The following is a 14,162-nucleotide window of genomic DNA, read 5'->3' as shown; positions in this document are numbered from 1 at the left end:
CATCTCGGCTTCATCCAAGGGCCAGCCGACGATGCTCATGATATATGCCACACTCATTATCTGCAGATAGCGAGATACTCAGGAACGAGATTTCAACAATGCCACCGTGGCTTCCAGCAAAGATCACAATTGTAGTCAAGTCCAGTCTATAATCGGTCTCGAAACACCATGATCTCCTTGTCCCGAACACGTCGCCTTGTTCTTACCAGATATGCGAGCATTGACACCCGCGAGGTAAGCATTAAGGTCAGCGCGGTCTGAGAGGCCTCAACTCCAAATGCAAGGCTCCAGCATTCATCGCCGCACCAGCAGCGGATCCACAATCAAAGCTGCCGGAAGGAATCATTCGGGTTTGAGCAATGGTTCTGCGGGCACCCAAGCAAAACCGCCCGTCCGTGCCACTCTTTGGATCCACGACGATAACTTCTCACCCGAGGATGTCCTCCTGAATGAAGCTTTTCTCGAAGGCACAGACATACGCGAAGGCAATCTCATAGAAATTTTTCTTGCGAAAGAGACGTCTGACGTTCGCGACTTTCAGTCTCCAGTCACCAAAAACGAGGACACGGCTTTCAATGTCTCAGGAAGACCACATGTGGATCACGCTGCCGATGCCGCGACGCGGTATCTCTGTGTTGCTAAACATGCCCCATTAGATCTCACAGCGAGACAGACAGGTCTCCAGGTTTCCGTGAAAAGCAATATTGCCAACGCCTTTGGACTTCGACCACGGTCCCAAGTGTGGATCATCCCTGCTTCCTTTGAAGACCGAACAGCTTCGCATGTCGAGTTCAATTTCAGAGATGCCTACTTAGCAAGGTCTGATATGTGGAGGCTTGTTGGCCAAGAATTGGCTGGCAGAACAATTTACACCGGGCAAAAGATCACTTTCCTAGGCACAATCAAGTTGACTGTGAAGTCAATTCATGTCCAGAGTCATAAAGTAGCGTCTGGGTATTTCTCAGGAACAACTATCCCAATATTCCGCAGCGAGGCCGCCCGTTATGTACTTTTCATACAGATGTCCAGTGAGATGTGGGACTTCGATTCCGAAGGCAATGGTGAGATCATGTTCAATCGAGTGATTAACGGGTTTCTTCCAGACCTCTTCAAGCGATGGACCGATCTGGACGTTCGTCACCTCGTCAGCATTGTCATGTTTGGACGTCTCGAATATGATCGTTTCGACCTTGCTAGGAACAAGGACAGAAGAATAGAGACGGCTCCGGAGACAGGAGCACCAAACATGACTGCCAGACAATACCAAGACTTCTACCGGGTTGTTGTCACGGATATGGCAAGCGCACAATGGACCACTATCTTGAACGAGCTGAAAAAGGATTTTCGTGTTTTCCTCAGGGATATCTCGCTGCATACATCAGCCAACAACGAGATAGCAGTCAAGGATGCAAAGACCAATGGCACTCGCATCGCTGGGAGACCAAGTACAGCTCTGAAGGGAAATATCTTGGAAGCCATCAACATAGCTTCGACACAATTTGCCAATGACTATGTTGACCGTGATCTGATTCGGACGGGAGTCTCAATTGTGGTCATCAGTGCCGGAACCGGGGTTTTTGAGGTCAACAGAGATCTTCTTAACCTGACATCACAAAATCTGACCAACAACGGAGTCGGCATTGACATTGTTTGCCTATCAAGAATGCCTCTCCACTCTGTGCCACTGTTCAAATATCGTAACAGTCCCTCCGAAGATTCTGCTCAGTCTGCCCTCCCCTCCAGCGTCAACATCAGTCCCCGAAGGTCAGGTTCAGGCCCGGCGCTGTACGATTCCAGCCAACCGCGCAAGCTATCGCCTGCCTTATCGTCCATTACATCAAATAGTCTTCGGCACCTCACCAGTTACATTACAGGCCAGGGCCATGAGGGTTTACGTGGCTGGTGTTTTGGTATTCCTCAATGGGTCGATCTCTCATACTGGTCTGCTGAAGATGACCGAATCGAGCCACTTGTGCGTGAAGACGAGCCTAAGGACAAAGGTCAGGTGTCGAAGCGAAACAAACGTCCCTTCGTACCACGAGTTCGCATGTATGAGATTCAAATGATGGGTCTGATGGAACTAGGACTGGCAGACATGAGCATACCTTTCATGAGTGAGACCCAGACCTTGACCTTAGGAAAAGCCAAACACTACAAGTACAGAAACAGACGAACAAGTGCAGCCAGGAGTTTATCACACTCTCCAACGATTTCGCGTAAGCTCGGGCCAAGGCTAGACCCAAAGCTTCATTCCCAAGGACTTTTATCCACGCATGCGAAAGCGTTGGGAGACATCTTTGAACGTATGGAGCGGTATGACTCGATGTTGTTCCGCTCAAGGCCCGGGCACCAAGTGCTATCGACTAGGCTCATGCAATCTTCAAGTCTGGAAAAGAGTGCAGCTTTCATAACATCTAAGCTCGATAACGAAACCCAAGCAAAGGTCGACGAAACATCCACGGGACCAAAGTTGACGAAAGTGACTTCCAGGAAAGCACCCAATGGCGCCTTTCGCCCACAACTTCCATCCCTAATGTCAGGAGACGCATCCGAAGGATCTGCTGCAAAGCAAACTCCGGAAACACCAAAAGCGAACCGCAATTTGAGCTATTCTTTGAGGGGTTTGGCTCCCCCAGTGAGATCTGTACCAAGCACGGAGGTCAACACTACCAATATATCAGCCCAGCCAGCTATTAGCATGCTCGGCAAGTCAAGACCAACAGTCGCTACATCCGCCGCAAGTATTCGATCGGTCTCTACTACCAGTCTCGCCGGAGAGAAAAAAAACCTTCTGCAGCAACGATTTGGAAGCCCAAAACCAACTTCCTCGAATCGCCCAAGCGGCATGCCGTCGAAGCCAATCTCAATCAATACGCCGCTACGAAAGCACCACGATGACAGGATTGGCGGTTCGCTAAGATCGAACTCGACCTCGCAGCATGTTAAAAACGACATCAACGATAGAAAAAACAGCTACGAAACAGAAGGAGAATCAGGGAGCGAAAGGTCTGCAACGTCAGCTAGCGATGGAGAGGGGGATGACAGTGCTGAAGCTGCCGAGAGCTGGATGGGTACGTCAATCGCAAGCTCGGTTACTCGAAGCAACCTCCCATATGTCCGGAACGTCAACGCTTCGAATCCCTTGAAACGACATCCGGAACGAGAGTCATACTACGGCAGATGGCAACATTTGTATCCACGGAAACCTCGCGCCGCTATTGTCAAATGGAGATCATTATGCACCCCTGCTTCAGTCCCTTTGACCAGTTCAGATTTTCCTTCCATGCAGGACCTTCAGACGGAGTATGAATCGACTTCTTACGATGTCCACCTCGAAATGTCCAACGATATGCTTGAAGTCCCTGAATCTCGTGACACGCTCCTTCGAGAAATGCTCGCCTTGAGGTTCTCTCATGGCTACCAATTGGTGGTAGGCCCGACTTTAGTTGAGTCTGTGGGACCCGGCACTGGTGACAGTTCGTCATTCTTCACACCTGGTCTAGTTAGACCAGACGGATCTTACATCTTTCTGTCTATGGCAAACACGATACAAAAACTGTCTCTCGAGGAAGCAGATTGTATCCGTGTCACGAGATACGTGCGCAAGCAGCCTACTGTCCAACCACCGTATCCTCAACACATCAACTATTATCCTAACATCAAAACAATCCTTTCCAAAAACTACATGATACGAGACATGCAATTCAAAGGATTCTCTGAACAGTATCCTTGGGAAGAAGCAGACAACTACCTCTCCGACATCAGCCGGCAAGCGGAAGCAGATACTGTAGCACTCAGATTCTGGCGTGCTCGGTTCGTTTTGATCCCAGTCGAACCGCCTCAGACCGCCCGCAGACCGGCACCCTCTGAAGGAGAGGAGAATGAAGAGGAGATTCATCTACGGGGCATCAGAGTATTGACACAGATGTGGCAAAAAGCTCGATTCGTCCCGCCCGACGAAAGAAGACCTGCTCACAATCGCCTGAGCACGATGAAGCTCAAAGATCGTAATCCGTTGCGTATCAATCTCGAGACCCTGAATCCGTCCGAGTTAGTCGCCACCGAACTCGATAAGCTCATCGCAGCTGAGGAGGCTGGCGAGCTGCAATCTACTCAGCTACTTCCCGAGGAAGATCAGTTCGACCGTGATAGTTTCAGCTTATCCAAATTGGCACAAACATTGCAAGGCGACAGAGGGATCGAGATCAAGACCAGACGATGGCACCTGAGGTTGCATTATAGTTGTTTCATGGGTGAAGACTTGACCAACTGGCTAGTCCACAATTTCAGAGATATTGAAACAAGAGATGAGGCGGTGGAAATCGGCAACGACCTCATGAAGGAGGGTCTGTTCGAACACGTGAACAGCCGGCACAAGTTCAAAGATGGCAATTACTTCTACTCCATCAAACCTGAGTGGCGTACCCAAAGAGCAGAGAACAAGCAGCAGTCATGGTTCCCGGCAAGTCGAAAACCAGACCGGTCGATTCCGGCGACTCCCATCAACGAGCAAGGACCGCGCGAGGCATTGACAGGTCGGACGCGTTCAGCGTCGAGCCTTGCGAACCAAGCGCAGGTCACCTCGGAGCTTGCCAAATCGCTCGGTGACAAGAAGAAACGGGCCATCACGTTGAGCAAAATGATTCGAATCGACGTCGACACAAGGAAGCGGTCCAACAGACCCGAGATTGTCAACCTGCACTACGACAGGCTACACAACCCGGAAAACTGCTATCATCTCGAGCTGGCCTGGCTTAACGTGACTTCCAAGCTCGTCGACGATGCGATCGTCAACTGGACCACTCAGGCGGAAAAGTACGGCTTGAAGCTGGTCGAGGTGCCGATAGCAGAAGCATCCCGAGTTCCAGACCACGAACCTTTCCGGGCCCCCTATCGCATCAAGCTGGCGTTGGAGCCTCCTCAACGGGCCGTGACGAACAACGTGTATTTCACCGCCACGTCCTTTGGACCGCAGGCGCCACTGAATTCCGACGTGCACCTTTACCAAAAGGCGCTGCTGAAGCGCTTCAACTTCGTGCTCGACCTCGAAGCCACATCTGAGTTTCCCGAGAACGTCGAGATTAGATACTCCTGGGGCACGCTGGACTATCGGTACACGCAGTTCGTGCACCGCTCTGGTGTGGGTCTCGCGCAAATCACCGACGAGGGTGACATTCTGTTGCTGGCCAACCGACTGTACAATTCCAGACTCGCGTCCGGCAAGGACACCTCCTCGAGGATGGACAGCACCCTGAAGAAAGAAGCCACTCCAAACACCGCCGCATCATCAATCATATTGCGACCACCGCCGTCCATGGTGAGCGGCTCACCCACCAACAATAACAACATCAACAACAACCACGGCGGAAGCGTCAGCAGCATTAGTAGTAACAGCAACAGCAACAACGCCAACTCTGTCGCAGGTGTCCAGGCATCCGGGATCATCGGACTGAACGTGGCGTCACCGAGAACCGCGCCGTTTTCGTCACCACTGATGCGTCCCCTGTCAAACACGACTCCTCTCGGGACCCCTGGCGCCGCCGCCGCCGCAGGCATGTCAACACCGAGTCTATCCTCGGCGTCCGGGTCCACCATGGCCGTGCCGCCGCAACCGCCCCTGGTGACGACCCCCCAAGTCACCGCCGACGTGTTCGGGGCCGGCCGTCAGTCTCTTTTGCTCGGCGGGAACGTCCCGGGCCAGTACATCACCCCCGAACAGATCAAGGACGACCTGGAGGCTCTGTGCCACGACAGGGACCGGCTCGAGGCCTTTTACCGGGAGGTCGCCGCCACCCTGCCTCAAGTCGTCGGCCAGCGTGACAGGGAGAGGGAACAACGCAAGCAGACGGGCGGGAGCACCGGCACGGGGGGGACGAGCTCGAGTCTCCTCCGGCCCGTCAAGGAAGTCACGGTGGAAGGGGAGATTGGCATCCCCGAGTTCAAACTCCCCGAGGCAGTGACGGGGAGGAGGACGTCTCAGAGTTGACCTACCTAACCACCTGGGGATGTTACGTAGCTACGTTTATACTGTAGACAATGTACTTGTACAATTTCAAGCCGCTACGAGGCATGTAGATTACGTACCTGGTCACAAAGTGCTTGTCTAGAGATGCCCGTACATGTTGAATCTCTTCACTCTCCACGGTATCGTTGTTCAACTTTGTTTACCTAGCGAATTTGCATCCCAAAGTTTGTATGTTTATTCAACCATTCATAATACAATATCCACTACTAGTCTACGCCAATTTTCTGTGCCTCGGACATGCCCTCCCTAACTGTAGCGCATTGAACATACACTGTATATACATAATCCTACCGAGACCCCAAACACCAACCGAAAAGAACCAAGCCGGTCCATGATTATCATCATCCCACTCTTAACTTCGTTATTGTGCCAATCATCTTGTCTCATTCAATGTTGCTTTGTACCTCACTTCAATCTAGTTGGACTACCGCTCCTGCTCTTCGAACGTCCATTGGTGGCTGTTGTATCTCCTCCCAGTCGCTCACGACTCTCCGTTCTTACAACCAGCCCCGTACGATCGATGACAGTAGACGCTAACCTATCAAGGTGTCGACGGCTGTTCTGCGGGGATAGAGAAGACTTGTCCACTCCTGATCGGGATGTTGGACGGGGTGTGACAGAGAGATCATCGTCTGAACTTGATGCTGAAAGATTGCCGAGCTCGAAATCAGTCGGATCATACAGACGTGACGACGTGCCGTCCTCAAGGTCGCGATCATTTAGGCCGGCCTTGGAGCCACGGTAGAGGATTTTGTGGAGGAAAGAGAAAGGAGGCCTCGAAGACTTGGGTGATGAAATGAAGTAATTATAGATCCTTGACCTCCGATCACGTCCACAGAGGTAGAAAGAAGCGATGATGACGATCAACAGGAAGAAGATGAAGCCAGGTAATCGATGCGATGCGTCGGAATGGAAGAGAGTGTCGTGGATCTGGTCGGTTATGCTTTGACTTTCTGTCTCGGATGACGAGCCAGGATGAGAAGGTTTAATGTCCTGAAGGATGCCACCGCTAGGGTATTGGAAGTCGTCGGGCACGCCTGGAACATTGCTGCCAAAGCCAACGGGAAGGTCATTCTCATGTGCAGGAGGAACGTCTGCCGAAGCGTAAAGGACCATTTTACCCAGTGTCCAACTCACTTCTGTGGATTTGATCTCGTTGACGGCTTGGAAAGGATCCAAAAATCCCTTCTCTTTACTGCTTTCAAGAAGCTCTTTTGTCCCGTTATGTGATGAAAAATTCGTGTTTTCAATGCCGATTCTGGGTATCCCGATACCATCGTGAAGCATATTGATCAACCAGCTGGCTTTGAAGCAGACCTCCAATGCAGTTTGTTCATCAACATTGCCACCCCATGTTTTATCGGCAACACCCTCCTGAATCTTTGCCCAATCTTGTTCGCAAAAGTCTCTGACACGATTCTGATATGTGTTGAAGTCGTAGGCTTTGTCTTTATGACCCATCTCGAATATTTCGTGAGTTGTGTGCCAGTATTCGCTTATCCCAATAAAGTGATTCACCTCAAAGTCAATAGTTGGGACATGAACGCCATGGACCAGACAAGGCTCATCAGGACAGGGGACGTCTTTTTCGAGCAAAGGAAACGTGCGTCTTAGGCATTCATCGAATTTGCCTGTCCCAAGAAGAAATCGCTTATGGTCCGCCTCCTTGGATGATGAGAGAAGCTCGCCTTCTTCCGTCAATTTCAAACCCTTGGGCAGACATGGGTCCGGCATCTCAAGAAGGCCGTCGATACCATATGTCTCCTCGAGATCCTCGACATAGCGCTTTCGCGCCTCGTTTGCGCCGAACCCAAGCCAAGTTGTCACGAAAACTTTATGTTCTTGCGGAGTCCCATCTATTGTTCTCAAACGGAGAAGTGTCAGATCGTTGGCGTGCTTTTCCGCTTCTGTAGCATTTGGCGCAAATGCAATTTGGGCTGAGGCACCACCCATGTCCAGGAAGCCATATGTGTGATGCCCTTTGCCATGATCATGGTCTTGCGGAGCGTCGAACCCTCCCAATAGGTAGTTTGCAGCTAACCAACCATAGAGCCCTTCAGTTTCGCCAGGTATTACTTGTACATGTGAATCGCAGTCAGGAAGTGAGAAGTCAGTCTCAGAGCGGATGTAGGAGCATATATTGTTCAAAATCTCTTTTTGTTTCTGGTCCGGTAGAAGACGCATGCCGGCCGTCGCAAGAAGGAATATGGGGGTTTCAGGAACGGCTTCCTTGGGGACGTGACGGAGAGCGTGTTTGAGAAGCGTTTTGAGATGATCTGGGCCCACGGATTCAGGGTCGTCGCCGAATGTCGACACGCCTGGGTGAACTTTCTTCGTCCATTTTTCCTTTGTTTCTAACACAGGGAGAGTTTGCAACGATGCTGCGCCCTGTCGAGCAACGGCATTCTTGACCCATCGGTATATGTACACTCTGGTGCCAGACGAACCCGCGTCCAGAACAACTCCATATTTTCGGTCAGCCTTTTTAACCATAATAGAAATCGTTCATTGCATGTTCAAGAATTTCACTGTCGTCAAGTGTAGTCGGAACCAGCCAACTCAAAGAGGGAGAAGGAGACGGTAGATCAGGGATTATTCTGAGGGAAACGAATGACGAAGGTTGAGACCGACAGCTGTGATATTGATGATATTGTTGGGGAGAGGAAGGAGGGACCGAAGAAATGTTCGGGCATGTGCAGAGGCGAATGTTGATTTCTTTTGGTCCCAAGGATTACGTAGACTCACGTGAGGGGGGATATAGTCACCATTTGCGGTTTAGCGTAGCCTGACGAGGCTGTGTAGAACGATGCACTGGTTGAGACATGAGAGCACCATCTTGCCGATTGCAGGAAACAAAAGAATCTGTGAGCAATGATCATTCGACCCAGGGTTCGGTCTGTTTAATCTTGAAGTTTACATAGTATGTCGCTACGGAGTAGGCCACATACGGACCTCATAGTCTACATGTCTGGGAATGCCAGCCCAAGGAGCCTCTCCATAGCACTGCGTGTACACGGCCACGTTCCTGTAATCTTTGTCACTATCTGTGGAGAGGAATTGAGCATAATGGTGCATATGTTTCTCTTCCTCTACTTATTCTTCTTTCCGGTTGTCCTAGTCAGTCAGCTGGAGTTGTGGCTTGTGCCCTCAGCTGAATCAGATGGTGTGGCTTGCATGTCTCTTGTGGCTTGAATCTGGGGAAAGTGCGGAGGTCGCCGTTTCCTCGGCTGATCCTTCGCGCCAGTTGCTTCGCCAAACCAGCGAACCGAGTCAACAACCGTGAAGCTGTTCACTCAATACGAAGACTCGTAAACTGTGGTATATCCTCGCGTTCCTGACCCCGATATGGGATTCGCCTGTGTTTCCTCTCATCCTCTCCTTCCTTCCACGCGATCCCCATAGACACTCCTGCAACTGCAGTACAAATGCCTGACCTTGTCCGGCCAGAGACCGGCCCAGAAGCCAACCATGACCCTACCGAACAGAGTATCCTTACGCGTATGGCTAGATTTCGAAAGAATCCTTTCAATTTTGCTCATGAGATATCCTTGTTTGTGCGAGGGGTAGGTTGGCGCAGCTACAATGACATCCTCGGCCAACCGGTCTTCTATCCAGGCTACACCGCCAACATCAAGTCTGCAACTATGAGTTCTCCCCTTTTGCGGCGGAAAGTAGTCGAGTTAACGGAAAGACGACTGAAGATAGAAGAGCAGGAAAACTACCTGGACGAAAGCAGTCCAACGTATCTACAAGAGCGCGAGAAGCGCAGGCACGAGATAACATCTCAGTTAATCGACATTACAAGCAATATGGTGGATGCCATGATATGCAAGATGGAGAGCAAGCCATACATCCGCGGCGCATTCTATATGACGACACAACTACTCACCCGAGCATACAGCGCGATACACGTGTCCGAAGCTGAGGTAAAGAGGTTACGTGAAATCGCAGCACAGGCAGCGAAGAAGAACCAATCAATCATCTTCCTCCCTCGACATACAAGCCACATCGATTATGTTACATTACACTTGATATGCTATCGACTGGGACTTACTCTCCCTGTCGTGGTAGCTGGAGACAACCTCAATTTTCCTCTCGTAGGTAACTTTTTGCAAAGTTGTGGTGCCATGTGGATCCGAAGGAGCTTCAACGATGACCAGCTCTATGGTACTGTCGTGCAGGCATATATTGACACCTTGATGCAAAAAGGATACAACTTGGAATGTTTCATCGAGGGAACACGAAGCAGAACAGGAAAGCTACTGGGCCCTCGTTTCGGTATATTGAGCTTTCTGCTTGATTCTGTTTTGTCCGGAAGGACAGACGATGCGTACATCTGTCCAGTGTCGCTGCAATACGACAAGGTCATTGAAGTGGATTCATATGTCAATGAACTGTTGGGTAAACCCAAGCAGAAAGAGAATCTGGCAGACTTCCTGTCATCATCCTCAGTTCTTTCACTCAACCTGGGACGAGTAGACTGCAGGTTTCATGAGCCTTGGAGCCTGAAGCAGTTTATTCAAGAACAGAAGCAGCGGCAAGATCAGCCAGGCTATGAGGACCTGAGTTCAAGTGCAGCAGACTCCAACTCCAGAATTCGGTTACTGCGGACACTTGGCTACAAGGTGCTTTCCGACATCAATTCGGCTTCGGTCATCATGCCGACAGCTCTAGTTGGCACGGTTCTACTCACGCTGCGTGGTCGTGGTGTGGGCAAGTCTGAGCTGATACGTCGCGTGGACTGGCTTTGCGCGAGAACAAGGGCAAATGGCGGAAAGGTGGCAGACTTCCACGGCATGCCAACGTCGTATGTGGTGGAAAGAGCTCTCGAGGTCTTGGGCCCCAAATTGGTCGGCACAATTGATGGGCTGGCGGAGGAGACATTTTATGCCGTGGACCGGTTCCAACTGTCATTTTATCGGAATATGACAATACACTTGTTCATCTCCGAATCGTTGATTGCAGCCTCGATATACACCAAGGTGAAACAAGGTGGCGGAAGCGCTAATCAAAGGATGAAGGAGACGGAACTGATCGACAAGGTTAGCTTCTTGTCGCAGTTGTTTAGGGGCGAATTCATTTTCCCTGCTGGACAAGGCTTGCGGCACAATCTTGAAGCAGCAATGCAGAGTCTTGTACGTGACGATGTGTTGTCGATCTCTGGAAATGGTGAAAGGTGGATCGGCTTGTCAGACAAGGAACGCAAACAGGGTCGAGAGAATTTCGATTTCTATTGCTTTCTGATCTGGCCGTTTGTGGACGCGGCCTGGCTAGGCGCAGTCTCTTTGTTGGTCCTGGTTCCGCCAGTAGGCTCAACAATCACTTGGATCGATATGACCCAGGCACAAAATACCGCTCAACTGGCCGGAAGGACGCTATACCATCAAGGAGATCTGTCATATTTTGAGGCTATTAATAAGGAAGCTCTCAAGAATGCATATAGCCGCTTCCAGGAGGAGGGCATCATTCTGTTGAGCAAGAGCAAAGACTCAAAGACCTCGACCATGGTTCGGCTTGCCCCAGAATGGTTGCCAGAAAGAGATGCAGCAACGGGCGACCTCACGGCATCTGGTAGATTATGGGATTTCATCGAGAGCATCGCTCTGCATCGGCGAGAGGGAAAGAACCGACGAGACGGTGCAGCGGTATCCACACGTGTTTTGTCCCTTGCTGCCACGCTGAACAAGCAAATTTTCCTGGAGGCTGAGTCGCCCTCGAGTGATGATATGCAAACTACTTCCAGAGGGCAGAAGAGGCGGTCGAGACTCTAAAGATCCATCGATTCATTCCGACTGCGATCCCTTTATATGAACCAGTTCCTTCTACAAGGGACACGAATCATGAGCGGCAGTCGTACTATGACACCTTGACGGATCGTACAAAAACTATCAGCGATCTCAGAGTGATACTTCATGAAAGCCATGTAATTTTGTTTGACTGATTCATATCTCTGGTCGTCAATACCATCTATACCCTTAATTCGCCCGATTGAACACCGTCCAAGTGCGATTCTACGCTTTGATGGGCAAGGCTATCTATATTTTTGTACGAGGCTGTGAAGCTTTGAGGGCTAAATGGGGCAATTCCGGCGTCCTCCACATCATCCCACCATCATCCACCACCATCCACCTCCAGATCGCCCAGTTCAGTTTAACCTCCTCCGCCTGTTCTGGCCCATGGGGTTCGGCAAGTTGGTTCTTCGCCCACAAATGCTCATCTCAGGATCATCAAAAGAAAAAGAAGCCTAGATTCCTTCCTGTTCTCCATCTGATTCTACGAACCACTATCCTGATTACAAGATGCAGAATTGGACTTGCTCTGAGGCGGGTTGCAACAGAACTTTTCGCAGGAAGTACCATTTGACCCGCCATGAGCAAACAAATCATAAACGGATAAGGCCATTTACTTGTTTTTCATGTGGGAGACCCTTTTCACGGAAGTAAGTTTTTGAACACAGGAAACTCCCTCACTGTTATATCTGGCACTATACTAATTCTGCATGTCAGGGATGCGTTGTTTCGCCATGGCCGTTTGTATCGGCATGCAACCACTGCCGCAGCACGGAAACGGAAACCAGAAACTGAATGCCTGATGTGCCAATCCCATGGGATTGAATGTGATGGAAATACTCCTTGCTCCAGTTGTGCTGAGTCGCAGTCTCAGTGTATCAAGCCGAAACAGGATCAACAAGGTCGGACGACCTCAGAGACTGAAGCTATTCAATCTAGAGTCGATGTCGATGAAAAGTCGTTAATGTCCGACGATGATGATGCCCAAACCCATGATACCGTGTCAATCATCTCCGACAGAGTGGCTGGATCTGATGAATCTCATAAGACCTTTTCAAATATATCTCTGATATCCAGAAACCAGCATGACGCTTCTTCAATCGAGCAGAGGACAGCCAGAATATGGCACTTCGGCAACCTGGAAGCGTTGAACCTGTACCAGACAGCAAGACCGCACAATAAGCGCATGTTGATACCTTCGGATGCCGAGCACACTGTGGCAGAGCATTGGGATGAGCCATCAAGCACCCACCGGGCGGTTTTCGCTAACGAAGCAAATGAATTCGACATGCTCCCGCAACTAGAGCAGAATGAAGCCAGTCATGGTGTTGCCAACATGGTGGATTCGGGGCTAAACGAAATTAATTGCAATGTCGTACCGCAAGCGATGAAAGGTGTTGATGCAGATGCGACATCCATCTTAGCTAGCGTCCAATTCGTCAACCCAGACTCGGTCCAGTCTTTAGGAACACAGGCGTCGGAGTGTCTAAGCCCGCGCCATATCAATTCATCAATCAACACCAAAATGAATGTCGACGAGTTTACGACACTTGCGGAGCATCTGGACACGATTAAATGTATCTTGACAAACACCAATATTGACCTGTACTTCAAGCACTGGCACGCCAGATGGCCGTTATTACACGCACCGTCCCAAGTTACTGAGGACGCCCCATTGGGGTTACAATGTTCCATGGCATTATTGGGATCGACGTTGAAAGACGACGGCCACGTTTCCGATGAAGCTAAACAACTTCACGAATGCCTCTGGAATGATCTAATGCAAAAGATACCTTTGGTAAGTACTTCCGAGTACAGCATATCTGCTGCATCAGTCCACTAATGCTTTACTCGCACGTAGTGTATGACTGGAAAGTCCTGCCTGCCACTCTATCAACAAGCTGTCCTCAACATCCTTCTTGCGATGGTCATCGGGGTACGTCAAACTTTACAAACAAATCGTACATTTCTTGCTTACATTGATTCTCTCCTCTCAGAAAACTCCTCTCCTCAGAAACGCATATCTGCTTTTGAACATTCTCATTTCTACGCTTCGCCTCAATGGATCCTTGTCATTTGCAAACATCGTCGCGCGGTACAGTGATGTCGCCCCATCAAGACGAAATTGGATCCAGAGGGGACTCGTTGTCCAGTAAGTAACTCATATGAGAGTCTATCGAAGGTGGTAGTCTTGTACGCGGATTGATCATTGACCCTCGATAGGCTCGTATACAGCTGTTTCCGACTTGGCTGTCATCTCAGTTTGATCCTGGACCTTCCACCATTGCTCCGATTCGAAGAAATCAACGTGCCGTTTCCCCCAACCAATGCTGCTTGGGATGCGCCCG

At 50.2% G+C, this 14,162-nt stretch overlaps 3 protein-coding genes across 3 annotated transcripts; 2 read left to right on the top strand and 1 right to left on the bottom strand.

Moving 5' to 3' along the window:
* Positions 1–277: 277 nt before the first annotated feature.
* Positions 278–5,986, top strand: PV06_05367 (uncharacterized protein; the record flags this gene model as incomplete). The annotated part of the gene is made up of 1 exon (XM_016406363.1): positions 278–5,986. One exon carries the CDS (start codon positions 278–280, stop codon positions 5,984–5,986), a length of 5,709 nt encoding a protein of 1,902 aa, XP_016264569.1.
* A 193-nt stretch (positions 5,987–6,179) lies between these two features.
* Positions 6,180–8,708, bottom strand: PV06_05366 (uncharacterized protein). The gene has a single exon (XM_016406362.1). It carries the CDS (start codon positions 8,516–8,518, stop codon positions 6,431–6,433), a length of 2,088 nt encoding a protein of 695 aa, XP_016264568.1. The 5' UTR covers positions 8,519–8,708; the 3' UTR covers positions 6,180–6,430.
* Positions 8,709–9,450: 742 nt separating this feature from the next.
* PV06_05365 (uncharacterized protein) lies at positions 9,451–11,796 on the top strand (the record flags this gene model as incomplete). The annotated part of the gene is made up of 1 exon (XM_016406361.1): positions 9,451–11,796. The coding sequence occupies one exon, from the start codon at positions 9,451–9,453 to the stop codon at positions 11,794–11,796; it is 2,346 nt and encodes a 781-aa protein (XP_016264567.1).
* Positions 11,797–14,162: the final 2,366 nt, after the last annotated feature.

The sequence above is a fragment of the Exophiala oligosperma genome (assembly GCF_000835515.1).
Source record: "Exophiala oligosperma strain CBS 72588 unplaced genomic scaffold supercont1.4, whole genome shotgun sequence".
Classification (NCBI taxonomy): Eukaryota; Fungi; Ascomycota; class Eurotiomycetes; order Chaetothyriales; family Herpotrichiellaceae; genus Exophiala; species Exophiala oligosperma.
Note: the sequence above shows the minus strand (reverse complement) of the source record. Positions and strands in the feature narration are given on the sequence as shown.